The following is a 25,352-nucleotide window of genomic DNA, read 5'->3' as shown; positions in this document are numbered from 1 at the left end:
CGACAGCAAGCTTTTTTAGACGTGCTGCTAAAAACTCACCATTTCTAGATCTCCATCGGCAACCGCTCTTAAAAGTTTTTCTACCTTAAGGAAAAAGAATGTTAGAAAATGATTTTAATAATTAAGCTGTAATAGAAGACCCAGAGGCTCTCATTTGTCTCTGGGTTTGTGGAGTTTTAACACCTCATTCAGCATCTCGCAAGCATATCCCTGAGACTGCCCGGCTAGGCCGTCCAGGAGGGCACCAGCGTGCACCGAACCCATTTCCCCCTGAGGTCTATGGAATGATCTGCTGGTGATGTGGCCAAGCGAGATGCTGGTCACTGCAAATGAAGCGCAAGCCAGCCACCCCGGAGATCACGCATACTCAGCCCTCATCATCCGACAGCTGAGGGCACACCAGGAACCATTCCAGGGCTCTCTTAGACTCCGGAATGTGTCTCCGTGCTTTCTCTACTGTGCCTTCGCATCAAGCTAAGCTTATCGGGCCCTTTAAGAGCAGGTCACAGCTTGGGGGTGGCAGGGGACAAATGCCCTGTGCGGAGGCAGTGAGGCTCCCCGCACACAGGGGAACAGGCAGAGGAGTCGTGAGATGTCCATGGGATGGTCTGCTCTGCGGGCTGACGCTGGATGAGCTTGCAGACAGGTTAAATGGAGAAGAAAAAAAAATAGGCTATAAATCACCTTTTACAGAACACAATGTGTTGGCCAGAAGTCAGGGACGATACATCAGGTTGACAGGGATGCTTACAGAGCGGGACGTAAGTGCTGAGAATTTAGTTTGTAAAATGATCTTAAATCTGTGGACCTACAGGTGACTTTCCTTAGACTTTTCCTAGAAGACTCCCTACTCTGTCCCTCTGTCTCACATATATTCACACAAACACATACAATCCCCAAAGCAAAGAGCTGCTTCAGGAGCCGAGCATGCAAGCAGCAGGGTGAGAACTCCTGGCTGGGCATCCCCCGGGGTCCCCTGGGCAGCCCTTGTCATGCATGGCTCTTTACCTGGCTGCCTTGACACACGGCTGCCCTCCTGTCAGCCCTCCCACCTGGGAGCCTCACCTCTCTGTAGTCCTTCTTGGGCTCCTCCCGTCTGGAGCTCACCAACACAGAGGAGAAGCTGGACGTGGAGGAGGCCTGGCTGATGGAGTCCACGGGGCGCTGAGGGGGCTGCACTGGGACCTGTGGCCAGGGGGGCCCCGACAGGAGAAGGGCCTCGTGAGGTCCAGAGAGCAGGCCAGGCTCTCCCAGGGGGCCACCAAGCCCAGCCTCGTTCACTCACCTCTGAAGACTTCCTCCTCCTTTCCAAGGGCAGATGATAGGCCTCCATTATTGACAGAATCTAGGAGAAGGGAACAGGAAAAATACTGAGAAAGGTTGCCAAAGTAGCATCACCCGTAGGCCCAGCCACCTGCCCACCTCCTCCAAAGGTCACGCAGCCTGACCACGCCCCTGGAGAGACAGAGAAACCACAGCCTGAGCGGGCAGGAGCTCACCCAGGATCACACAGATTAAGTGGGGGCTTCCTGCTGCCTCTCAGTGCCCCTGCTGCCCAATAGGAGCTGGGGCTTCCCTTGAATGGGCTCAGAGGACATCTCCTCTCTGCCTATCTCCCTTTGGAAGGGGCCTCTGGGAGAAGCTACCTGGGCAGAGGGGCCCTCTGCTCCTCGCGAACTCCTCAGGCCAAGCACAGCACTGCCCCGTCCCGGAGGATCTGGCCACTACGAAGCCGAGACCCTGTGAGGGCACAGGGAACGTGGCGGAGGCCCACCTGGGGTGAGCAGCAGGGATTTACACCTTCGGAATCGGCTACTGGGGACCTCATGTTGTGTTCATAGGACACACACAACATACTACTACTACTCATGACAAAGAAAGAGGGCAGAAGGAATCATCTGTAGGTGACGCGTGTGTCCGTGGCGAGGGTCACGGAGCTGGTCGTACTAGGGCATGTACTTGTCTCCAACTTCCCTGAGTTGCACACATTAATTAAGTTCAACTTTTTGTGCATCAATCGAACCTCATGTGTGGTTAAAAGACAAAAACTGCTTTCCTAGAAAGAGAAGTAAACACCCTGAAAGAACCCTGTGAAACAGAGCTGGAAGCTGTAAAAGCAGCCGGTAAAATGTCACGAGGCGGAAAGCCGAGCCTGCACGAAGGGGAAGTGCGGGAGGCCGGCATCAAGACGGGATTGCTCATGTGGGCCAAACACCCGCGATGCTCTGGACGTGGTCCGATGGCCTCGGGCCGCGCTTCTCCGGGGGAGCATCCCCTCGGCCGGAGCGGCTGCGGGGGCGAGGCACAGAGAACCAGCCTCTGCGAGCCCTCTCGCTCCCCACCTGCTCCCCATCCACTCCCCACTTCCATGACACGTTGCCAGACACTAACGTGGTTCCAGAAATTACCAACAGGAAAGGATTGGTTCATTATGAAAGAAACCGTACACAACGATGTTCAAAATTGGCCAAAAGAGAAGAAGGCATTTAGGAGCTGAGGATGAAGTGGAAGACAGAATGCTGTTTCCATACCCCAGGCCCGATCCCTGCTTCTCTTGGCCAGAGCCTTTGTCCCATTTCCCCCCATGCCGTCTGCTCTGAAACCAACAGCACTCAGGGGCTGGGGCAAACTCTGCCGGGAGCAGCTCTTAGAACAAGACTGAGAAGAACTGCTGGTTAAGCTGGAAATAACATAAATAAGTAAAACCCATTGACGACCAGGTCCTAAATGCACCAGAGAGGGCACAGGCCATGTTCGGGCCTCAGGCACTAATGCACAGTTGGTCAGCACAGCCAAGACCCAATCTTTGGACGTTGATTTTTTTTTTTTAAGTCACACTGATGCTCTGAGATGATAAAAAGCTACCTTTGAGTTTAGTGCACACTTGAGGGGTGTTTCTTTCAGTCTGTTCTGGATCTCCGTGGAGGCTCCATTTTGTAGCAATGTCTCTATGATGCCTTGGTAGCCCCAACGTGCAGCTATGTGTAGTGGGGTGTCTCCTTTCTCGTTACAAATATCTAGTCTGCATGACTGCACATCATAGTAGACCAGAGCCTTCACACACTGCAAAGAAAATGGGAAATACCACCAGTAAGTCACATGCCAAGCCTTGGGCAATGTCTGTGGAACCCACAGCCTCAGTCCACACCCCGATTCCAGCCAGGCTCCGCTCACCAAGCAAATGTGCAGAAACAGAGAGACAGAGTTCAAGGTTACCTCATCAGGACACATCATTTTTCTGAAAACTGTCGATCAGTAAGAAAAGGCTGAATAAATTGTGATGTATCCATGTGCAGAAGGGAATGACCACAGCAGGCCGGAGACCACTGTCCACTGAAAGGCCCGCTTGCAAGCTGGCCCCTGACTCGCAATGTTCCTCAGGAGCTTGGATCTGGGAATGGCTCACTGTCTAAATTGTGCAACTACATGGTTTATGCTGAACACCTGCTTTTCTTCTAGAAGTCTGGAAGTTTGGCATGTGGCAGGCACAGCGCAATTATGTGACCAGCTTCCAATAAAAATCCTGGGCCCTGAGTCCCTACAGAGCTCTCCTGATAGACAGCACTTAATATTTGCTATTATAATTCACTGCTGGATGAACCGAGGATGTTCTGTACATCTCCCTGGGGAGAGGATGCTTTGAAGCTTGCACCTGCTTTCCTCCAGACTTCATCTGTGCACCTTTTCCCTTCGGTGACCGTGCCCTGGGTCCTTTCGCTATCGTCAATTATAGCAGCGTGACTATATGCCGAGTCCTATCAGTCGCCCTGGCAAGGCACTGACCAAGGGGTGGTCTTAGGGACACAGACGCAACACACGCAACAGATCTCTGTGTAGTAATTAAAGGACAGGCTGGGGCTACATTTACTGACCTCCAGGATTTCCATGACGTACCGTTAAGAAAGTGGCTTTATAAAGATGGGGAGAGCTCGATATCATATTTCCACATCCACTCCTAACCCGGCCTCTACCTTGGGTACATGTAAACCCACGTGTCCTCACACAGAGAAGATGGAGAGGGGGTGGTCAGGACAAAATCACACACACACACAGTTCAAGGTGAAGGGGAAGCAGAAATGATACAGCTGTCACTATGACTACAAAAATGGAAGATGTAAAAACTGACGGTGAACAAAGATCAGAACCAGGTGGCGGCAGGGATGGAGGAAAATGACTTTAATTTCAGGGTACGCTAACGGGCGATTAAAGTCTAGCTTTCTGTTCTTACAGTAGGACATCTGTAATACACTTAAGGCTTTTTTTTTAATCAAAGAGAAATCACCCACCAAACATGCCAGTAAAGCGTGATGTTACACCAAGCAGAAACTTGGCGAGTGAGAAAGGGGGAGAAGAGCTACCCTGGGCACGGGGGGCGCCACTTACATCTTCGTGACCATAGGTGCAGGCCAGGTGGAGAGGCGTGCTGCCGTGGCTGTCCCGCACCTCGGGGCTGGCTCTGTAGTGCAGTAACAGCAACTGCCAAGGAGACGAGCGCGGTGAGCAGCGTGGCCTGCGGTCTCATCTGCAACCGTACTGACCTACGCTACAATTAAAATCCCACTATCACGCTCATCCTGCCCTTCAAAACGCCGAGACATTAAAGAACAAGGCTCACGGCCCCACCCTTCTTCCCCGAAGCTGCCGGGATGTTTCACATCGACACCGAGGGGTTTTGTCCACGGCACTGTGGCCTGGAACACGTGGCCCATCCCGAGAGGCTGCGAGGCAGGAGTGTGGCCATGAGGGTCTCGACACACGGCACCGGGCTCGTCTGAGCACGCGCACAGGGGTGGCGCCCCTGCTCACCGTGACGCTCTGATAGCCCTTCTGGCAGGCGAGATGCAGTGGGGCTGACCCGTGATAGTCCGTGGCGTTTACCACCGCGCCCCTGGAAACCAGGAGGTCGATGAGGGATGCCTGCCCTGCAGAACAGAGGGATCTCACCACAGAGAAGGAAAGGGCAGGGGCTCGCCAAGCCCTAAATGTGAAGTCCCACTGTTTTACCCTCTTATTCGCTGGTAGGGGACATGCCAGGAAGTGTTTTTCCCCTTGAGAGGGACCAGAGCTAACATCAAGCCAGACTCTAGATTCAGGACACACTAGACCCTGCCCCTCCAGAGTGGGCTCGGCTCTGGTTCACCTCTCAGCAACAGAAGGTAGTGGAAAAGAGTCTTAGATATCCACAGAAGATTCCGTGGTGCGTCAGTTCACAGGATGGAATACTATACGACCATTAAAAAAATAGCAAAGCCCCTGGAGGTGGCCCATGACATGGGCCCTGCCACCCCCGACTCCGCCACCCCATCACTCAGGCCTCTGCTGGGCCGCCCCTGGCTCCATCCCTTTGCTTTAGTAGCCCAACCAAAGGTCAACCCAAGACCACATACCACAGAGGGCGGCCACATGGAGCGGTGTGTAACCCCTGTCATCTCTGGAAAATGGAGTAACAATGGAGGGATCGTTCAGCCTCCTAAAAGAGGGAGAAGAGCGGGGGACGCCTGGGTGGCTCAGTTGGTTGTGCATCCGACCCTTGATTTCAGCTCAGGTTATGATCTCAGACTTGTGAGATCGAGCCCCGCACTGGGCTCATGCTGAGCATGGAGCCTGCTTAAGATTCTCCCTCCCCCTCTGCCCCTCCCCACCCCTATTTACACTCTCTTTCTCTCTCTCTCCCTCTAAAAAAAAAAGAGAGAGAGAGAGAGAGAGAGAGAGAAGATATAGAAAAATACACCCTAGGTAGGGAAAAGCCTCTCCCTACCAGGCTGGACATGCCAGAGTCCTGGGGCCAGCAGACAGATCTCTGGGTGTGAGCTGGATCTCTTTAACAGTGTCCCAGAGACCATCCAGCCTCTGCTCGGTCTGCTGCAGGTTGAGGCCTCTGGTCCCAGCATCCCTCCCTCACTCACCCCTCCAGGCTCTGACACCCAGCCTGACAAGGGGAAGGGAAACCCAAAAGGTTACTGGAGAAGCTGACATTCCTTCCACCCTAAAATCTGCTTTCTGGGGCTGGGTAGGCTCGTACCCACCTACTCTGGGACCCAGCAGAGGGCCAAGTATTTTTATGACCTTTATTCCATCTGATTCTCCGAAGAGGTGGATGTTACTGTCTCCACTTTACAGCAGAGGAAGCGGAGGGCCACGAGGGTACGGTCTTTATTCAAAATCGCACAACGAACTAGTGGAAAGTTCGGCCCAGGCCTACACCTCCCCCTTGCAGGCACATTGAGCCTCCACGGGGACGCTCTTACCCAGAGACAAGTTTCTCACAGTTCTCACAGAAACACAGAGGGTGACACATCCTTTGGACGGCATCTTTATCTTGGTCATCTTGGCTCAGAAGTCTCTCCACTTCTTTCTGGTTCCCGGACGCAATGTGCTACAAAGTAACATATCAAAGTTGAGGAATTATTCTCTTAAGACATGAATTTTTGGAGCCCCCTTAGAGAAACACGTATCTGTGTACGCACGGATGACATGACTTGCTCTCTTGGATGTGTTTTGAAATAATCTGGGCAGACAGGGAAAGCAGGTGGGGATGGAAACGAAATAGGACAGAGATGGCCTTGGAGACGGCCATGTGGGTGTGCATTTATACTCTCTTTCATTTCTGGAAATGTTACACATCGTCCATAGCTTAACACAACAACATGACAAAATTCCCAAAGCAATGGTGGGGGGAGGATCATGCCTCCTGAACCTCGGGGTGGATGCAGACTCCTCCCTAGAACACACCTTGGTCTTGTCCCCTTGTGTTTTTGGTTTTTTTTTTAAAGATTTTATTTATTTATTTCACACACAGAGACAGCGAGAGAGGGAACACAAGCAGGGGGAGTGGGAGAGGGAGAAGCAGGCTTCCGGCCGAGCAGCGAGCCCGATGTGGGGCTCGATCCCAGGCCCCTAGGATCATGACCTGAGCCGAAGGCAAGACGCTTAACGACTGAGCCACCCAGGCGCCCCATGTCCCCTTGTGTTCTAACAGAGCCTCGGTTTGCAGGGAAAAGGAACGGCTGCATTAGCGAGAGATCCCATCAACAAACAAGGCTGAAGTGCAGGGCTCAGCTCTGTGATTCTTGGATGTGCTCCTCTCAGGGAGTGAGATGTTCTGGGGAGCACGTGGCCCCTGGGAGGCTCCCTGGGTGCTCCATCAACCCACTGTGGCTCCGGGTGGCCTGAAGCGTCCACAGGCTCCCTGAGGAGGTCTGCCCTCACTCAGCCCTCGCCAACTAGCCTCCCAGGGGTCAATCATATCTGAGCAGGGAGCCGCCCACATGCGCCGAGTGATGGAACCACCGCTGCATATGAACATCCACAACACGGGGCTTCTGGAGCCCAGGAGAGGTGTCAGCTCTGCTGAGGCCACCCGGGAGGCACCTCGGAGCGGACCTTGACGAACCAGTGGAGTGAGGACAGCTCGGGCAGAGGGCTCCAGGCGTGCTGCCCCTCCCGGCCACAGCACAGCACAGCACACCTTGGGGGAGATGCACAGACGTAAAACCTCAGCATTCCTGCACCCACTCTGAGCACAACATGAACTTCGGTGTTGAACCGAGCACACTGCCCTGATGGATGCTGTAGAGGCTCTAGAGATGCGGAAAGATGAAACGTCCCTCACACGCCTGTGCCCACACGGACTTCCCAGTGTCTTACCTTAAACAGACAATCAATGGGAGTTGAAGTCATCTGAGACAGCAGGCTCATTCTCTGCTTCAGGAACAGTCGGTCACCAAATCCCTCCGACTCCTGTAGGAAAAACCCAACAATCTGTTTTGTCAACTTGTCACAAGATGTCCGTGCAGACCCTTCAAAATGGAGAACCCGGGCTCAGTCCCTGCTACTTCCTCACAGAACAGGGTTGGCAGAGCCTCTGTCCCTGGGCCAGAGAGGAGATCCTCATCGGGCTGGGACAAGGGCTTCTGTCTGTCCCTGCAAGAAGCGGCTCCTGGGAGGAGGGCCCTGGGGGCACAATGCCTCTGTGCACACGTGTGGAATGTGTCATCACGAAGTGTGGAATGTAGCGCGCTCACACCATCCTCCTCTAAACGGAAGCCTGCATTGCCTTGGCCTCCTCCTCCTCTCAAACCACTGTCCTAAAGCCTGCACAGCCCTAGCCCCTGCCGCTTTATCTGGGCATACAGAGAGGACAACCATCTGACAGACGGTTCTAGATTTCCCAGGGTCACCCAGCAAGAGAGACAGAAGGAGTCTTGCTTTCTGAACATACTTACTAAAATAGCCGACGAACATGGCCACCGTTCCCAAATCCTGTAATACACCAGGGTCTACCCCAAATAATAAATTCAGATCTTTGTATCACAGGTAATATTTACTTAGATACAAAAATCTAAAAATGCATCCTTTCTTTATGAAATAATTCCTAGCGAGACATTTCAACACTCACTGGAGCACCTGCAACTTGACTGATGACAAATTAACTTCCTCAAAAAAGTCTCAGTGGGAGGTAAAGGGGGTTTCTCCCCCAGCCAGTTCCTGCCAGAAGAACTCACCGAATCCTGACAAAAGTGTGGGATAAGGCCCTTCACGGCCCTCAAGCTCTGACTCAAAGAGATCCAGCTAAAGACACAGCCTGGGTGGCACCTCAGGGGACGGCCCCTTTCTGGGATCCTCTGTCAGGCACGGTCCCTCACAGCGGCGGCCCTAAGAGAGTTAACCTGGCAAATACACCAACCCCTCAGAACGAGAGCCCGTTTGCTCCCAGCTGCCATCTGCTATATAAAGCTCTAGCAACCTGTTTTATTCAGTGATTTATAGCCAAGCAGATTAGGGTCAGAGAAACGTGAAAGATGCTATTGCTCGGGTAAATGTGGGGTCCCTTCCTCCACTCTGGGTAACCATAGGAAGGGCAATGATGAAGAGAGGCAAGTCCTCAGGGCCTGAACCTTCAAGGAGAAATGACCTACCAGAAGACACCACATATCAGCTCAGATCCATTTGGGAAGGGGGTACATACTATTTATGAGAAGCCCAGTAGAGTGAGAAAGACCAGAAGCCCACAAAGCTGGAACAGAGAAGGGGATCAATTCTTTCAGGGTTCTGGCTTTTGGTCTACAGGGGTTAAACTAGGGTCATCCCAGTAATGCTTATTTTCAAAAAGCTAGTCTTTATTTACGAGACTTTCAAGTCTTTATGCTTAAAGAATGCATATATGGGGGGCGCCTGGGTGGCTCAGTCGTTAAGCGTCTGCCTTCAGCTTGTGTCATGATCCCAGGGTCCTGGGATCGAGCCCCACATCGGGCTCCCTGCTCGGCGGAAAGCCTGCTTCTCCCTCTCCCACTCCCCCTGCTTGTGTTCCCTCTCTCGCTGTGTCTCTCTCTGTCAAATAAATAAAATCTTAAAAAAAAAAAAGTATATACGGTCACCTCAGGTACAATTAGATCTTGGGAGGAAATATCTGTGAAACTACATCATATTATATAAAGAGGCAACAGGAAAACAAAGTTCGATTTACTAATACTGAGCCCTGAATGCTCTCCAGAAGCCTCACATGCTGTGTGGAAATCCACTTGAGCTCCTTCCCCAGGGAGGGACACCGACACATTGCACTGGCCTCACACCTTCCGAAGTAGAACTGCACTAAGACAGGAAGCCAATCAGCAGCTACGGTTGACCAAGGCCAAGGCAGAATCTCAATACTGGCACCACAAAGACAAGAAGCCACTACACCTGTTCTGTCAATACAGGTAAGGAGCATCTCTCAGGCCTGCCCCACTCAGGGCCCAAGGGACTGGCTCCACAGCAGCTGTAAGGATGAGGCACACCTTGCCCCAACACCAGATGGGACCAACCACCCCCATCCAGAAAGGCAGGACCAGGACCAGGGGCAGACACCTCAGACAAGAGGGGCACACTGGGCGGTGTCCCCACTTTGCCCGCAGAGGCTATCCACACAGGACGCACCAGAGAGCCAGGAAACAGAGACACCCAGATGCGGGGGTGTTGGAAGAGCAAGCTGAGGCCAAGAGTATCAGCTCGCGCTTCACAAAGGCACTTCCAAACACCCTAGTTCATTCCTGTCAACTCCTAGCAAAAGGTGAAACATACATCGTCAGTGTAATTAAGAAATGGACAGAAACTCAGAAACAGACTTGCCCAAGGGCAAATACAAGCGCTGGGCTCGAACCAACACCAGCACAAGAGGGCCACCCCTCAAAACTCCCCCAATCCAGGGGCGCCTAGCTAGCTCAGTCAGTGGGGCACGCGGGTCTTGACCTCAGGATTGTGAGTTCGAGCCCCATGGTGGGTGTCAAGATTACTTAAAAATAAAATCTTTAAAATTAAATAAATAAAAATTAAAAACCAAAACAACTCCCCCAATCCCACTCGGGATGTTGTCTGAAGTCAAAGTGGGTGTGGCAAGCTGACTGGTGCTGTGTGGTCAGCCACCTCCTTCTGCTCTGGTCAAAGGCTTCAGGTGTTAGTCTTGCTGCCCACACGCCACAGGAAGTAAGCAGGCTTATAGGATGGTCACTGTGCAGTTACAGGCATAGCAAGGGGACAGCATCACCTTCCCCCAGGCGACAAGGGGCGCCCTTAACCCCATCGAGAAGCATCAGACAATTCCTACCATCAGCCTACATGCCAGTAAGAGGAGCATAATTTCAAATTTTCATTAAAAATACAACTGTATAGGGGCGCCTGGGTGGCTCAGTAGGTCGGGCGCCTGACTCATGGTTTCGGCTCAGGTCACGATCTCGGGGTTGTGGGACTGAGCCCTGCATGGGGCTCTTCACTCAGTGTGGGGTCTGCTTGGGACTCCTGCTCTCTCCCTCTCTCTCTCCGCTCCTCTCTCTGCTCACACACACTCTCTCTGCCTCTAAAATAAGGAGGGCGCATGATGTGATGAGCACTGGGTGTTATACGCAACTAATGAATCACTGAACACTACACCAAAAATTAATGATGTACTATATGTTGGCTAATTGAATTTAAGTTAAAAAATGTCTTTAATTAAAAAATAAAATAATAAATAAATAAATAAAATCTTTTAAAAAACCGTACAGGCACACAAAAGAGACATATGCCAAAACGTTAATAAGTCATCCCCAGCTGGTGAGTTTGTGAGAGGTATGTGTTGTCTTCACTCCAAGTGTATACAGCTGTCCCTTGAACACAGGTCTGAACTGCACGGGTCCACTTAGATGGCGACAAACACAGTACAGTGCTCTAAATGTATGTTCTCTTCCTTATGATTTCCTTAATAACATTTTTTTCTCCAGCTGACTTTATTGTACAAATACAGTATATAATACATATAACATACACAGTATGTGTTAATCAACTGTTTATATCATCAGTTAGGCCCCTGGTCAACAGTAGGCTACTAGTAGTTAAGTTTTTGGGGGAATCACAAGTTAGATGCAGATTTTCAACCATGTGGAGGGTTAGCAACTTTAACCCCTGAGTTGTTCAAGGGTCAACTGTATATTGTAAATATTGTTTATAAGCAAGTATCGGTCTCCTAATCAGAAAAAAAAATAAAAGATTCTTTTGGGAAAAACAGTGTAAAATGCTATATATACAATATAATTTAAATTATGTGAAGTATACACGGATGGGGGAAAGATGGGAAAACACATAAAGATTTTAACAATGAATGATTTCACCCTGTCTGGGCAGGCCTCTGATTTTTTTCCAGCTATTTTAACTTATCATTACTTGGGGAGATTCTACGATCAAGAGAATGCTCAGTCCTCAGGACGCCTGGCATGTAATATAGGAATCTCTTCATCTTATTAATTTCAGTGTTGTTGAAATTCCGTGTGTACTGTCACATCTTGCTGGCTGGTGCAACAGGCCAGCGATGCGATCTTGGTGTTAGATCTCACACTTCACATCGAAATACAACCGCCTCTCCTAAGCAAAGCTCACCAAGAAAATCATAATAAGGCCAGTGAGTCCTAAAATTGCATATGTGAATAATCCCATCTCTTGCCTAGATATCCAAACTCATGGTTTCTAGCTTCTCCCTTCTGCCGATGTGCTTTTTTTGAGGATGGCGAGGATTAACAAAGCAGTATTTTAACTGTGAATCCCGGTCATATCCTGCCAACTTTCACACCCAATTGGGTGCTTAGCATTTCAGACTGCTGGGTGGCTGTCAAGCCTCACAGCTCTTAGACAGTAGAGGCCCCGTTCTTGGGAAACCACTTAAGAATCCCCCTCCCCTGGGGCGCCTGGGTGGCTCAGTCAGTTAAGTGTCTGCCTTCGGCTCAGGTTGTGATCTCAGGGTCCTGGGATTGAGCTCCGGGTCGGGCTCCCTCGCCCTCTGCTAGTCCCCCTGCTTGTGCGCTTGCTCGCTCTCCCCCACCCACTCTCTCTCAATTTCAAATAAACAAATCTTGGGAAAAAAAAGAAGAAGAATCCCCTCCCCACCCGCCAACCTCAGAACCCTAGCAAAGGTGCCCTGACACCCACAAAGAAAGGCCAGGGCAAGAGGGATCTTACGGGCGGCTTAACGGAGAGGCTTCCTTGCCGAATATATTCGACCGCAGCCTCAATCGAGGTCAGGCAGTATCCCAATTCATCTTTTGCTGAGCTGCTAAATCTGAAGTTTTTGATATAACTCAAATTTGCCATCCTAACAAAAGGAAGAAAAAAGTTTCACCGTTGTGTACCCAATTAACACCTCTCCAGAAACAGCGCTATGGGCGTGAGTGACTGAAGTCGGTTAGCTCCAGGGGCTCTGACTGCTACCCCCTTAAGCTCTAGAGCACGTGCAATTAGGAAAATGAGTAAAACTACTTGGTCCTTTCCTGGAGTACACCAGTTTTTAAAAAGCTGACTACCGTAAAGTGAACTGGGGGTTTCCATCAGAAGAGGACGGGCTCTGGAATCAAAGAGAACTGGAGTCAGCGTCCCTCTCAGTCACTGACCAGCTGCGTGTTCCAGAACAAGAAACATAAGCTCTCTGGGCCTCAGTTTCCCTATCTGTAAATGGAATGACAGCCACCCTCTGCAGAACAAAGCAGGGCAGACACAGCGATGGACTCATAAGGGGCGCTCGATTTCCTGGAGTTATGCTAAAACCACCCCGGTACCATGCGGCCATTTTGAATAAGTATTTTAACAGAAACTATTACCAATTAGGGATCTCTGTTTTCACAAGCAAATACAGCAGGACCGATAGCAGATCATCAGCACAGATGGTCTCCAAGTTAACTGCGGTGGGGAGGAAAACACATGTTTGAAGCCATCATGAGACCAACAGGTGTATCAACTCCCACCATCATCCAACCCACAAAACCACAATCCAGTAAGACTACACATCAGGGAGAAGTCCCACTGCACAATTTCCTTTAGAGTGTCCTGAACTGGTGTCACATTTGAGGGGAAAGTGAGTGCCTAGCATTCTCAGAACATGTGCAGAAGAAGGAAATTCCAAGCACTCTCCCCCTCGCCACCTTCCAGGCGGTTCAAGTCAGGGATGGTGGACATGAGGCGAAGGTGTGCCCAGAGCCACCATGAAAAGCCTTTTTCCTCCTGCGATCATTTCCATTTTATACACTGCAAAGTCTAATGCTCACGTCTAGCTTGTTTTAATTTTTTTCACTTTGAAATTTTAAGGAATCCATTCACATGTCTAAAAAATTTGAATAGCACAGAAGAGCAAACTGTGACTACCTCTCCCATCCCTACTGCCCAATCTTCCCCCGGAGGCTACTGCTGTTCCTTCCTACCTAACCTTCCAGAGACAGTCTAGCAACTCACCACCATGCATTCCTTTTCTGGAATGCTGTTAGAAGTGTACCATATACACTCCCTCTCATTTCACTTAATGCGCTTTGAGGATCACCCCCTATCTGCCCACACAGATACGACTCCCCTTTACTTTCTTCCTAGCTTATTTTGCTTTACTTTTTATATTGGAAAATTTTAAACAGACACATAATTAGGAAGATAGGTCTAATGAATAATTGAACCCCCATGTACCCATCACCAGCTTGGATCATTTTTCTTTAAGATTAAAGGTGTGTCATTTTAAGCCAAAAAATTTTGTCAACGGAACAGCTTCAGGCTGGAACACAGCTGCCGAAGGAGGCTGGTGAGCAGTGTGGCCCTGGACTAAACAGTCGGCAGTGAATGTCCTGATGGGGCCATACACCCACACCCTGGCACCATGACAAGTTCAAGAGAACACACGACAGGAAGCTTAAAGTCAATCATACACATTGCTGTACCTTGGCAAGCTCAGACCTGAGCTGTGGACAGTGTCATTCTGGAAACCCAAAGCTATTGCAAAGTCAGATTCTCAAAGAACCTATGCGGCTTGGATTTGGATTTATAGACCAACTGCATGGCGCCCATGCAGGTATGGGGAAGCTTGGCTCGCTTTTGAGGCCGCTTCTTCTCCGCCACTGTTCTCTCGCCTAACCTACCCCCAAGCCCCCATCGCTAGGCACCCATGCATCAGAGCAGACTCCGGGGTGCTCACACGGGGATGCTCTGCGGCACATCAGCCCAGCTGTGTGATCCTTGAAGATGACATCACTCCTTAACAGACTTTTGCATCTGGACGTTAAGTGTCTACTTCACCGTCAGGCCCCTCCCCTGAGCACAAACCTCTCTGGCTGGGAGACTGGGTTATTAGCTGCACCACCTTTCGCAAACAAATCAACTTCTGCTGTGGGGAGGTGCACTTGTTCAGCTGAGCCAGCTCTCTCTTTGCACGAGGTATGTTGAAGCTGCAAAATAATTTGGAAAGTGACAACTTAAGACCACAGTGGGAGGGCCCTTCTTCCCTGATCTAATATCATACCTCAGATTTACTCTGCTTACAACAAACCGTAAGTAACAACAAACAAAAATAGAAACTCGGGAGCAATTGGACTCAAATGAGTGGCAAAACTCAACACCTTTGCATGTGCCATTCAGAATGCAAAACGGTATTATAGAGGCGCCAGAAAATTAGGAAAAAATAAAAATAAAAATCCTTAGCCCCAGAGTGAGATAGCTCAAAGGGGTTAAAATAGTTTCAGCATAAACACTTAAGACATTTTTGTATCCTAAAGAAACATAAATTAATTCAAAAGCAGGTCAAAAGACCAGCTGTGCAAAACCCCCACCCGTCGAGTTCCTACCCAGCTCTCATGTGGGCAGCAGGGGCAGGAGGGTGACATCTGCCAACCTCAGTCCTTTATCTTTGGTCACAAGTAACCACGCTGCTCCTCAGTATGAACCAGGCCAAATCAGTGTGCGGTCCCTGCTGCTGAGAGCCCTGCTTCAAGAACCCCAGCCTCCGAGGATGCCAAGCTATGGCAGTGCAAACTCTTACCTGCACTCAGGTTTCACGCCAATGTCCTTCTGCTGAAGATCCTGAAGGCTTCTTGTGATTTTGTTGAAGGCAGCATCCTAACAACAGATTTTAACGAAGCTTCAAATTTCTTAAACAGCTAAGGATAAAAGGCTTCCAACCAGGATGACGGGGATTTAGGACCTACCTCGCTTGCCTCCATGGTCCCCACATATTTAAAGATCAGATCATAAATATCGTGCTGGACGTACATCTGTGGAATCAACAAACAGACCACCGTTCCGAGTGTGTGGAGGGGCCCGAGAAAGCCTCCCCCTCCCCACCGCACCACTGCCTCCTCTCCCTGCACTGGCCTAGCCTCTTACCTCCACTGCCTGCTTCAGCAGGTTCATCTGGGCCTCCTGCTTGGCAAGCATTTTCTGCAGGACAAGAAGGTACTGTTAAAGAGCTTGGACTGGCATGTGGGCAAACTGCAGTTCTCTCTTTTGAAAGTCCTGCTGCTTACCAGGTGAGAGTCCCTCAGAAGCTGCTGGAGGCATTTGGTGTAGAGAGCATTCACCGAGTCCTGTGCAACACACAGCAGAGAAACAGGTCACCCATAACCCAAGGCCCCAACACAAAACCCAGAACGTGTCACGCATCCCGGAGCGAGAACATTTCACAAGATGCACTTCCTGGGTGCCAAGCTTTAAGTACTGATACAGGCTTATCAAATAAATTATGTGGGGTTTTTTTCAACTTTTTTTTTTAAGTGTATATGCATGAAGGGTTAGAGAAAATTTCCCTTGGGGTTCACAAAGGTGATAACAATATTCATTTTTATACTATGTCAGGTTCAAGTTTTCTCCAGTGGCTTGACTACTTTTATTGTTAGAAGGAAACATTTAAGCAAAGCTTCCAACAGTGGAGGCAGCAAAGTTTCAGAGTGCACTGAGAGGGATCCCCATGTTCTTGAACCAGCCTGAGCCAGGGCACCCTGGCAAAGCAAGACACAGCTACTGACTATGTGTTGACGGAGGCTCTTTCTTTCACATTCCCTGAATGTTCGCTGGAAAGAAGCAATGCTCCTGTCAAATCTCTCCGTGTGTCGTCCCAAAAACTCCCTCACATCTTCAATGGTTTTCAGGGTAAAGGGATCTGAAGATGTTGAAGGCTCTTCTGAAAAAAGAGACAAAGGGTCACGCTGGCTGAGGCCTTCACAGTTTCCTAATGGGGGAAGTACCACATCCTTCGCCCTGCTCCCCCAGGGTCTGGAGCCCCACCTTCCAGGAGAGGACAGGAATTATTTCAAGATCCTGCCCAAGAGCAGCCTCATTACAGGACAGCTCAGGGTCCAGAGAGCCTGGCCCTCTTGAAGCCCTTTCCTTGGACAAAACAAGTTGAGACCGTGGGCATGACCTATGCGGCTCTGGTGAACAAGCCCTGATTCCTGGCAAAACAGGCCTCAGAGTACATTTAGCACATGGTTGTCTCAGTTTCCTGGAACAACTGAAGAATTATTATTTTTTAAAAATAATGAGCTCTCAAAGAGGCACAACAGCGGGGCTGGGTGGGCAATAATGGTATAAGAGTTAGCTCTAACACGGAGGCCCAAGGTCAAACCACCCTGTACAACTCCAAGGGGCCACATTCACACAGAGGTCTACATTGATGTCACCTCCCAGAATTGTGTGATGTCCAACCTGCGCAACCATACACAGCAGCCCCCAGCCACACTTAGCTCAGGATGACTTTTTGATTAAGCTCTGGGGAATTACTGTAAAGTTAGGCAGGCTTCTAGCAGGCTCTTAAATATTTTATGGGACGTTTATCACAGCTATGTCAGGAGGAAGTTCAACAAACACAGTTCTCCAGAAAGGGGTTTTCTCCCAGAATACCTGAACTCTCTCTCTTTTCCAAAGGATGGGCTATACAAAGTATGCTGAAACTTTCTTCTTTCTCATTGTAGAAAGTTTCTTCAAAGAGAATGGGCACTGAGAGAAGACAGGCGAAACCAGCTCCTAATTTAATCCTGTTTCCTTGTATAAAGACATCCTGGAACAAGAGAGCCGTCACTGCGCCAGTGGCCGGGGGTGACTGTCGATCCCCGCTCCGCCTGGCCCCCGATACGGTGCTGCTTCCGACCTGCACACTTTTGTTCCAGTAGAGCTCTGCAGGGCAGGCGTGAACACTCTCCCATGTTGCTTTTTGCTACTAAAATGTTTTCTTTCCTCTTTGTTCACCCTATAGCTACAGCTGATCCTTTTTAAATATTGTGACAGAGCTGCATTAAGCTGGTCCTTGGAGCAGAAGAAAACCTGTACCCTCTGGGAAAGGAGGAAGGAAGAAGGCTCTCCTGGAATGGCCTGGTACTGCATGGGGCCGGGGAAGGAACGCTACCATCCCTGCCACATTCAGCACTCTGGCCACGGCTGGGGTACCCGGGCAGACGAGCCGTGATAAGCCTGACTCCTCTGTTCTCCTTGTAGCTTTGGCTTCCCTGAAGAGAACAAACTAGCAGTGACTAGCAGGGCAAACAGGGCCGCTGACCCCCACCCCCCTCGAGCTGGTGTCCCAGTAACCCCGTGTCCCGTCCTGTGCCTTCTCTCCCGCCACAGGCCCACGCAAGCCCTGGCTGTCAGGTCCAAGGGACTGAGCTGCCCCAAATGCACCTGGGCCCACACCAGTCCCGGCAAGGAACAGAACACCCCCCTCCCAGAACCTCTCCACCTCCCCTTAAAAAATAAGAAAACGCGGACCCCAGAGGTAACATCAACAATGAGACAGATTGATGTCATGTGTCTCTTGTCATAACACGCTGAGAAAAATAAAACACCCTTCCAGCCGTGAGGGAACCTCTGGGAACCCCAGGCTGAGCGAGAGTCTACAAAGCAAAACCATCCGTGTCATGAAAGACAAAGACCCCTCGAGGACCGCACCAAATCGAAGGAAACTAAAAAGACCAGCAACTGAAGGCATTGCAGGATCCTGGATCTAAAAAGAAAAAAAAGATTTTCTACAAAAGGACATTTTTTGTATAATTAGCACGATTTGTATGAGGACAGTGTGCTGAACAGTTCACTTTCCTGAGTGATCACTCTGCGGCTAAGTTACGCAGGAAATGCGTTTTAGGATAAAGGGGCATGGTGTCTGAAACTCACTCTTACTTTTTCTGAAAAGGGCTCAAAGAAAAGCAGTAATAGCGCGTGGGGGTGTGGGGGAGAGGGACTGATAAAACAAATGTGGCCAAAATGCTCACGGCTGACCAATCTGGGGGAAGAGTATAGGAGAGTTCTTTGTGCTCTACTGAAGCTTTCTCTAGGTTTGCGATTACTTCAAAAGAATGTTATGTATTTATTTATTTATTTGGCTTATTGAAGTTTTAATAACATGCTTGTTTTTTGGTTTTTGGTTTTTGTTTTGGCTTAAGTTTTAATAACATTTCTTTTTAAGAACGTTTTTTAAAAAGTTAAAATTCACCCCTGATGTACTATTTGTGGCCAAGAAACTGATGAGTGTTTCAAGAGCAGGGGGATAAAACAGGTTAGTGACAGGACCTCGTTCAGGAGATGTTCCAGAGACTCCCTGACTTAGCAGCAGGAGGCCCCTGCGCTGAGGGAGAGATGCCCCGCCCCCCCCACCGCTCCACCCGCCCTCCTCCAGGGCAGAGGCCCAGCCAGGCCCTGCTCCCGATTACCATCTCCTCTTTCCTCAAAGGCAGGGGGCCCTCCAACCCCAGCCCACAGGCTGCTGTGCGTGCCAGAGCCATCATCTACCACAGCCGGGACAGGGTGAGACGCGGGACCCCCTGTCCCCCACCCCCATTCCCAAACACTGAGTGAGGGACCCTGGTTGACCCACAAAGAAATGAATACCTTTCCATTTAAGGTCTGAAAGTGTTCTTCCATGGGTATCAAAACATAGGACTCAAACTGACAAGTGGACTGTATGCTGCTTGGCAAGCTTCCTTTGCAGGGTACCAGGACCTGGAAACAGTAAGCAGGGTGAAGAGTACGAGATGTGCCGCTTAGAGCTGCAGAAAGCCGGGGGGGGGGGGGGGGGGGGGGCACATACTGGCAGACAGAACCAAGCGACTGGGGGGACGGACGTCCTGGTAGCGAAGCTGCCACCCCCGACCTGGGTGCAGGCCCCCAGGCTTGTTCCCACACCCGCTGCCCCACCCCCCACAGCCAACGCCAGGCGCCCCAGTCTATTCTCAACAGGCTCGGGGACAACTCCAGAGGAAGACAGGGTCGTCTGGAAAGAAGAGAAAAGTGAACCTAAAAAGTCACACGTAATCCCGCCGCCTGAATGAGGAGAAACACTGCACCCTGAAGACAGTTTCCGTCCCGTCTTTTTTCTCTGCTATTTTTTTTAAGCCCAGTTGTGATCACAGTTTGTAATATGAGCAGCAGAAACAGGGTTTCCTGTGGCAAATGGCCACCTCCGCCGAGGTGTCTCAGGGTACCAGGCTCTGTCCTTGGGGCGGGCTCCATCTGAGAGGTGAACTGTGGCCCGACCGTGGCCACCACACCACCGCCTTGTGCCCTGGCAACCACACACGGGTCTGTGCGTGGCGGCTCAAGGACTCTCTCAGACTCAAGTGTGCTCGGAAGGAAGACACCCAAAGCGGTGTAGACCCTCGGAACCCCACCTCCTGAAGCAACCCAGCCCAAAGCATATGGCTTCCGCACTATCCCCATCCTACAGACAAGGAAACTGAGGCTCAAGGGAGCTAAGGAAACTGTCCAGGGTCTCGCGGCCAGTGAGTGGTAGGGCCCTGACGCAAACACCTGCCACCTCCCGGAGCCAGTGCTGGAGGCTCAGCCCAGAGCCCGCGGGAGCTCCCCCAGCAAAGACACGGTCGGTGAAACCGCAGCCTTGAGAGCCCCCGTCACCCGGGGCTTCCTCGGGCGGCTCGGCCTCTCGCCACACAGAGGGGCACGCCAACTCCTCAGAGCAGAAGGTGGCACTTGTGTATGGGAGAACGCTGCCAAGATGGCCTGGCCCCTCCTCAAAAAATCAAGACGTAATCAGATCCACATCTAGCTTGAACCACCAATTTCCGGAAGTACGGTGAACACAGGACCACCGTCAGCACCACCCCCGGGACTGCCACTGGCAAGAGCCAGAGTGCCGGGAACCCGGATGAACGCACTGCAAAGACACAAAGAAAGAAAACAAGCAAAGGGGAAGATAAAACGAAAAAGCAGCAGAACACTGTGGAGACGGTTTCCCAAGGCCAGGCGCATGTCAACGCTGACCACGCCTCACACACGGGGCACGTGCCTCTGCACACTTCACTTGAGCTCGGCAGTGAGGAGGAAAGACAGACGTGGAGACTCATCCATCCAGTGTGACGTGTGGATCTCCTCTGGATCCTGATCTGAACAAACCCACCGTGAAACAGACAATTATGAGATGATTTGGGAAATTTGAACAGGGACTAGATAGTGGACAATACTGAAGAATTATTGTGGAAAGTTTTAGCTGTGATAATGGCATTGTGCTTACCTTTTTTTAAGAGTCCTTATCATTTAAAGACATGTTTCTAAATATCTACAGAAAAACCTGCATGACTACCCGACATAATTTTCTGGGATTTGCTTCAAAATAACCCAGTGGCCGAGGGTGGAGGGCAGGAGGGTGCAGAAAGGACATGTGATGGGCCACCGAACGGATCACTGCTGAAACTGGGTGAAAGGTGCATGGGGCTCATTATATTACCCTTTTTACTTTTATCATGTTTGCAATTGAGCTCAGTCAATAGAGTACGTGACTCTCAATCTCCGGGTCATAGTTTGAGCCCCATGTCTGGCATAGACAGATTACTTAATTAAAAAAAAAAAAAATCGCTTTAAAACAATTTTAAAGTTTAATAAAAGTAAAACTTAAAAAGGGGGAAAAATAAAAATTAAATAAAGAAAAGGTAGGCCCTCAGATATAAGCCTGAATTGAGAAACAACCTCCTCACAGCCTCAGAGAGCACAGGAAGAAGAGCCTGGGGCCCCGAGGGCTGGCCACAGGCATGGGAACGCCATGAAGCAAGTGTTTAACGCCCTAACTCAGGGAGGCCCAGAGAAGATCCCACGCCTGCTCTATAGATGAAGGAGTCATACAGTCCCATGTGAGAGACCAGGAACTTCTGAGGTGCTTTGGAGAACCTCACTCCAGCTGTGATTACATTCTTTTTACCTGTTCACGTACACTTTGTCTGCCTCCCTAACTTAAATAAAAGTACGATGGGCTCCAGCTGCATTGTATCCCTGTTACCGACCTCATTGTTTGACATCCAGTAGGTGTCCAATCAATGTTTGTTGAATGAACAGGAGTCCTCCCATAGCAAGGACCCCCCACCACCACCACCACCAATTTTCAAGCAGAAAATGCTGCCCAGAGCATTTCATTGCAGGCAAAAGCGAAAGCCAGGAGCTGGGCTCTCTGAGTGACAGGGAGGGTGAGGAAGCCAGCCCCTGGGGGCTGGGGACGTGGAGCAGCTAGGAAGCTGCCCACAGGAGGCAGGGTCAAGTGCAAGTGCCTTCGGGGCTCTCCCAAGTCGGTGCTTCAGACTTCTGGAGATGTCATGGGCATTACAGCCTATGTGGAGGACACAAAGTTTAGAGTCTCCGGGTAGGCCATAAGTGGGGGACCTGCTTATTTTAAAGCTTAACAATACAACTTCTTATTCTAGTCTTTTTATAAAGAATTTTTAAATAACAGTAATTAAAGAAAAGACAGTAGAATAAAAGCAAGAATCAGCATTCATGACACTGCTCCAAAGTACCCTCCTGACTCCTCCCCAGGGAACGTTAGGGTGACTTCTGTCCTGACACCCATTCTGAGCAACCAACGGTCAGCTTCTGGAATTCCCCAAAGGCATGCTGCGTTCCCCCACTCATCTGTACGATCCTGGAAACCCGGCACGGTGCCTGGTACCTAGTGGATGCTCAACAAATGTTTTTCGGCTGGATCTATGCCAAAGGAATCCTAAGAACTAGAATATGGACCTCAGTGCCCTTAGCTGGCCTGTCTAGGTATTTTACTTGAAAGTCAGTTCTTTGAAACTCGGAAGACATGCTGACAGGTTCCCAGGGCTAGCCCTCAAAAGCCTACATACCGCATAATTAAAAGATCACAATAGGGGCGTCTGGGTGGGGCAGTCGGTTGAGCATGACTCTTGTTGACTCTTGATTTCGGCTGGGGTCATGATCACAGGGTCATGGGATCAAGCCCTGGGTTGGTCTCCACGCTCAGCGGGGAGTCTGCTTAAGATTCTCTCTCCCTCTCCCTCTGCCCCTCCACACTATGCGCTCTCTCTCAAATAAAATAATCTTAAAAAAAAAAAGAGAGATCACAATAAGAGGAACAAATTTAATCTCCCTATGTAATTTCTGTTCCTCCTATAGGCAAATGCACCCACCCCTAATCCACCTGGGAATCCTGCCACCTCATGGACAACAGCCCCAGGGAGGCAGCAGGCCTGGCCAGCCCACTCTGAAGAAACCACAGTGTATAATTAACTGGATGCTAATTAAATAGAACAGGAGTGACTATTAGAAGCGGTGTGGGGGTGTCACAGGCCTCTGTGGTTGGAATCTGGGGAACATGGGGAGGAGCTTCCCCCATCCAGTCAGAGAGCAGGCGACGGCAGGAGGTGCCTGCCTGGATGCATGGGCATCCCAATCAAAGGAAGGTTTTGGAAGGAAGTCACACTTGAGGAGGGATGGGGCAGGTGGAGGGAGCAGTCAAGCTGCACCCCTCAGCTGCCACACACACACTGTCACATGAGGATGGGGTGGCCAGTGAGCTGGACTTTAGGAAGAGGTGTGAGGGGCAGCTAACCCTGGCGGGGAGGGACACGCATGTTTAAAAGTGATGATTTCACAGGTTTTTAGAGCCCAATAAATGACTCTGGTCCCCAGGGCAGATTCAACAACAGCCAAACTTGGCCCGATGGCCAGGCCCCAAGGAAAGAAATTCAGCATTCACCTGCTGAGGCAACAGGGATCCCTTCGTGGTGGCAGAAACAATGAGTACTCTTCCAGAGGTGACTGGAATATTCTTTCTCATTCCACCAACAGACATAGATGGAGCACTACTATGGATTAGACCAGGATGAACCGGAGCCCCCAGCACACAGCCAAGAGGGGCAGAAACTAGCCACCAACACCTGACTGGGCTGAGCCAGATAGCCAGGTCCTTCGCACAGTGACTTCTGCTGAGAAGCTGGCCTCATTCCCCTCAGAGGGGAATCTCCCCTCTGCTGAAGGCCACAAAGTCAGTGTTGCCAAGTGTGGGCCCCACGCAGCTCACCATGGACCCCGCAGATCCCAGGAGGGGCGAGAGAAAGGACCTAGGATACCACTGGGAACTCAGGATGACACAGTTTAAGAAGAATCTCCCCGTTCCTTGGTGTGGCCAAAAGGAAGGTGACCAAGATACCAAAGTTCTTATTCAAAATTTCCCTTTTGCAGAAGGCAGCTTGAGTGGGATTCTACTACTTGCAGCTGGAAAAGCATCTACCTGGTGACAGGAACTGTGCTAAATGCTGGCAACACAGTGGTGAGCAAGACAGGTCCCACAGAGTATTCACAGTGTGGCTTTTTTTTTTAGACAGAGAGAAAGAGAGAGAAAGAGAGTGTGCACGTGCGAGCTGGGGGAAGGGGCAGAGGGAGAGAAAGAATCTAAGGCAGGCTCCACCCCCAGGATGGAGCCTGACTTGGAGCTCAATCTCACGACCCTGAGATCATGACCGGAGCTGAAAATCAAGAGTTGGATGCTTACCTGACTGAGCCACCCAGGTGCTCCCACAGCGTGGAATTCTTTTTTTTTTTTCACTTTTTATGAAACACGGTCCATATTTTTTTATTATAAAGTATAGTTGACATACAATAATATCTTAGTTTCAGGTGTACAACATAGTGATTCTATACATTACTCAAGGCTCACCACAATAGGTGTAGTAGCTATCTGTCACTATATTGCTATTACAATATTATTGACTATATTCCCTATGCTGTACTTTTCATCTCTGTGACTTGCTTATTTCATACACAGCGTGGAATTCTTAAAGAGCAAGAGAAAATTACACATAGTCTGCTCTTATCCAGACAGCAATTTTTAAAAACGTTATAGAACAAAGATGGGGGGGAATATTTCTCAAATTCAGTCAGGCCCCCCCCAAGTTAACATGATGGCTTTGTATCCTATACTTCTTATCTGGGACACGTACCACAACTGTAATTAGTAGATATTTGCTCAGAGCATGACCATCTCTCCCAATAGCATTTAAGCTCTATAAAGGTAAAGAAGGTGATGTTTATTGCTATTTTTTGCTGAACCCTCAGCATCAAACATGGTACCTTGCCCAGAGGGGCATTTAATAATTACTGTGAAATGAACAGATGATAAGGTCTCTGGTGAACTTTACATGATTTTTTTTTTAAGATTTTTTTATTTATTTGACAGAGAGAGCCACAGCGAGAGAGGGAACACAAGCAGGGGGAGTGGGAGAGGGAGAAGCAGGCCTCCCGCCAAGCAGGGAGCCCGACGCAGGGCTCGATCCCAGGACCCTGGGATCATGACCCAAGCCGAAGGCAGATGCTCAACGACTGAGCCACCCAGGCGCCCGAACTTTATATGATTTTTATTTTCTTCTTGGAAACAGCTATATTCTCCAATTGTTTTATGTATACATATGTATACGTGTATATATATATGGACACACACACAAAATGAACTTTATAACCTCTAAAAACCAAAGTAAAGTAATTCTGGGAAAAACATATGAACCACAAAACCAACCCTAAAAACTGGAAGGAGCTTGGAAAAAGCAGGCTTGTGGTGGCCGCGGGACAGAGAGCATAAAGGGAAAGTCAGCTCCTGGTTCCCAGACAAGGCAGCTGACAGCCCAAAGTGAACCTGAGCTATGTACGCTGACTTCTCCTCTAGTTCAAAATCCTTGGCCACGAGGCAGGACAGCCTGAGAAGAGGACAACACACAAAAAAGAAGCCCAAAGACAAACCAGAAAAGCCACAGTACAAAGGCAGCAAGCACTCTGGGTGGCGCAGGGCCGTGTGCATCAGATGGGCAGGGCGTGTGCAC

The 25,352-nt window shown here is 50.0% G+C and overlaps 2 protein-coding genes across 4 annotated transcripts in view; one reads left to right on the top strand and one right to left on the bottom strand.

The window, feature by feature from the left end:
* DPY19L3 (dpy-19 like C-mannosyltransferase 3) overlaps nucleotides 1–25,352 on the top strand; it is a 234,423-nt gene that overhangs the window by 197,936 nt on the left and 11,135 nt on the right. The gene's annotated exons all lie outside the window — the stretch shown is intronic.
* ANKRD27 (ankyrin repeat domain 27) overlaps nucleotides 1–25,352 on the bottom strand; it is a 48,059-nt gene that overhangs the window by 13,515 nt on the left and 9,192 nt on the right. For all 3 annotated transcript variants that reach the window (XM_025854299.2, XM_025854301.2, XM_025854302.2), the window contains exons 3-21: nucleotides 19,123–19,233; nucleotides 17,146–17,302; nucleotides 16,272–16,426; nucleotides 15,774–15,833; nucleotides 15,634–15,687; nucleotides 15,456–15,521; nucleotides 15,290–15,366; nucleotides 14,578–14,699; nucleotides 13,098–13,176; nucleotides 12,463–12,595; nucleotides 7,648–7,740; nucleotides 6,249–6,376; nucleotides 5,388–5,470; nucleotides 4,807–4,922; nucleotides 4,384–4,476; nucleotides 2,866–3,063; nucleotides 1,286–1,345; nucleotides 1,066–1,185; nucleotides 40–84 (exon numbers count right to left, since the gene is read on the bottom strand). In XM_025854299.2, coding sequence (XP_025710084.1) covers nucleotides 40–84; nucleotides 1,066–1,185; nucleotides 1,286–1,345; nucleotides 2,866–3,063; nucleotides 4,384–4,476; nucleotides 4,807–4,922; nucleotides 5,388–5,470; nucleotides 6,249–6,376; nucleotides 7,648–7,740; nucleotides 12,463–12,595; nucleotides 13,098–13,176; nucleotides 14,578–14,699; nucleotides 15,290–15,366; nucleotides 15,456–15,521; nucleotides 15,634–15,687; nucleotides 15,774–15,833; nucleotides 16,272–16,426; nucleotides 17,146–17,302; nucleotides 19,123–19,233 — 1,950 coding nt within the window. The remainder of the gene's footprint in view (nucleotides 1–39; nucleotides 85–1,065; nucleotides 1,186–1,285; nucleotides 1,346–2,865; nucleotides 3,064–4,383; nucleotides 4,477–4,806; nucleotides 4,923–5,387; nucleotides 5,471–6,248; nucleotides 6,377–7,647; nucleotides 7,741–12,462; nucleotides 12,596–13,097; nucleotides 13,177–14,577; nucleotides 14,700–15,289; nucleotides 15,367–15,455; nucleotides 15,522–15,633; nucleotides 15,688–15,773; nucleotides 15,834–16,271; nucleotides 16,427–17,145; nucleotides 17,303–19,122; nucleotides 19,234–25,352) is intronic.

This window comes from Callorhinus ursinus, unplaced genomic scaffold, assembly GCF_003265705.2.
Source record: "Callorhinus ursinus isolate GAN/ISIS: 27379988/994484 unplaced genomic scaffold, GSC_fseal_2.0 scaffold61, whole genome shotgun sequence".
Lineage (NCBI taxonomy): Eukaryota > Metazoa > Chordata > Mammalia > Carnivora > Otariidae > Callorhinus > Callorhinus ursinus.
The sequence above is the reverse complement of the archived record's forward strand: the minus strand, read 5'-3'. Positions and strand labels throughout refer to the sequence as shown.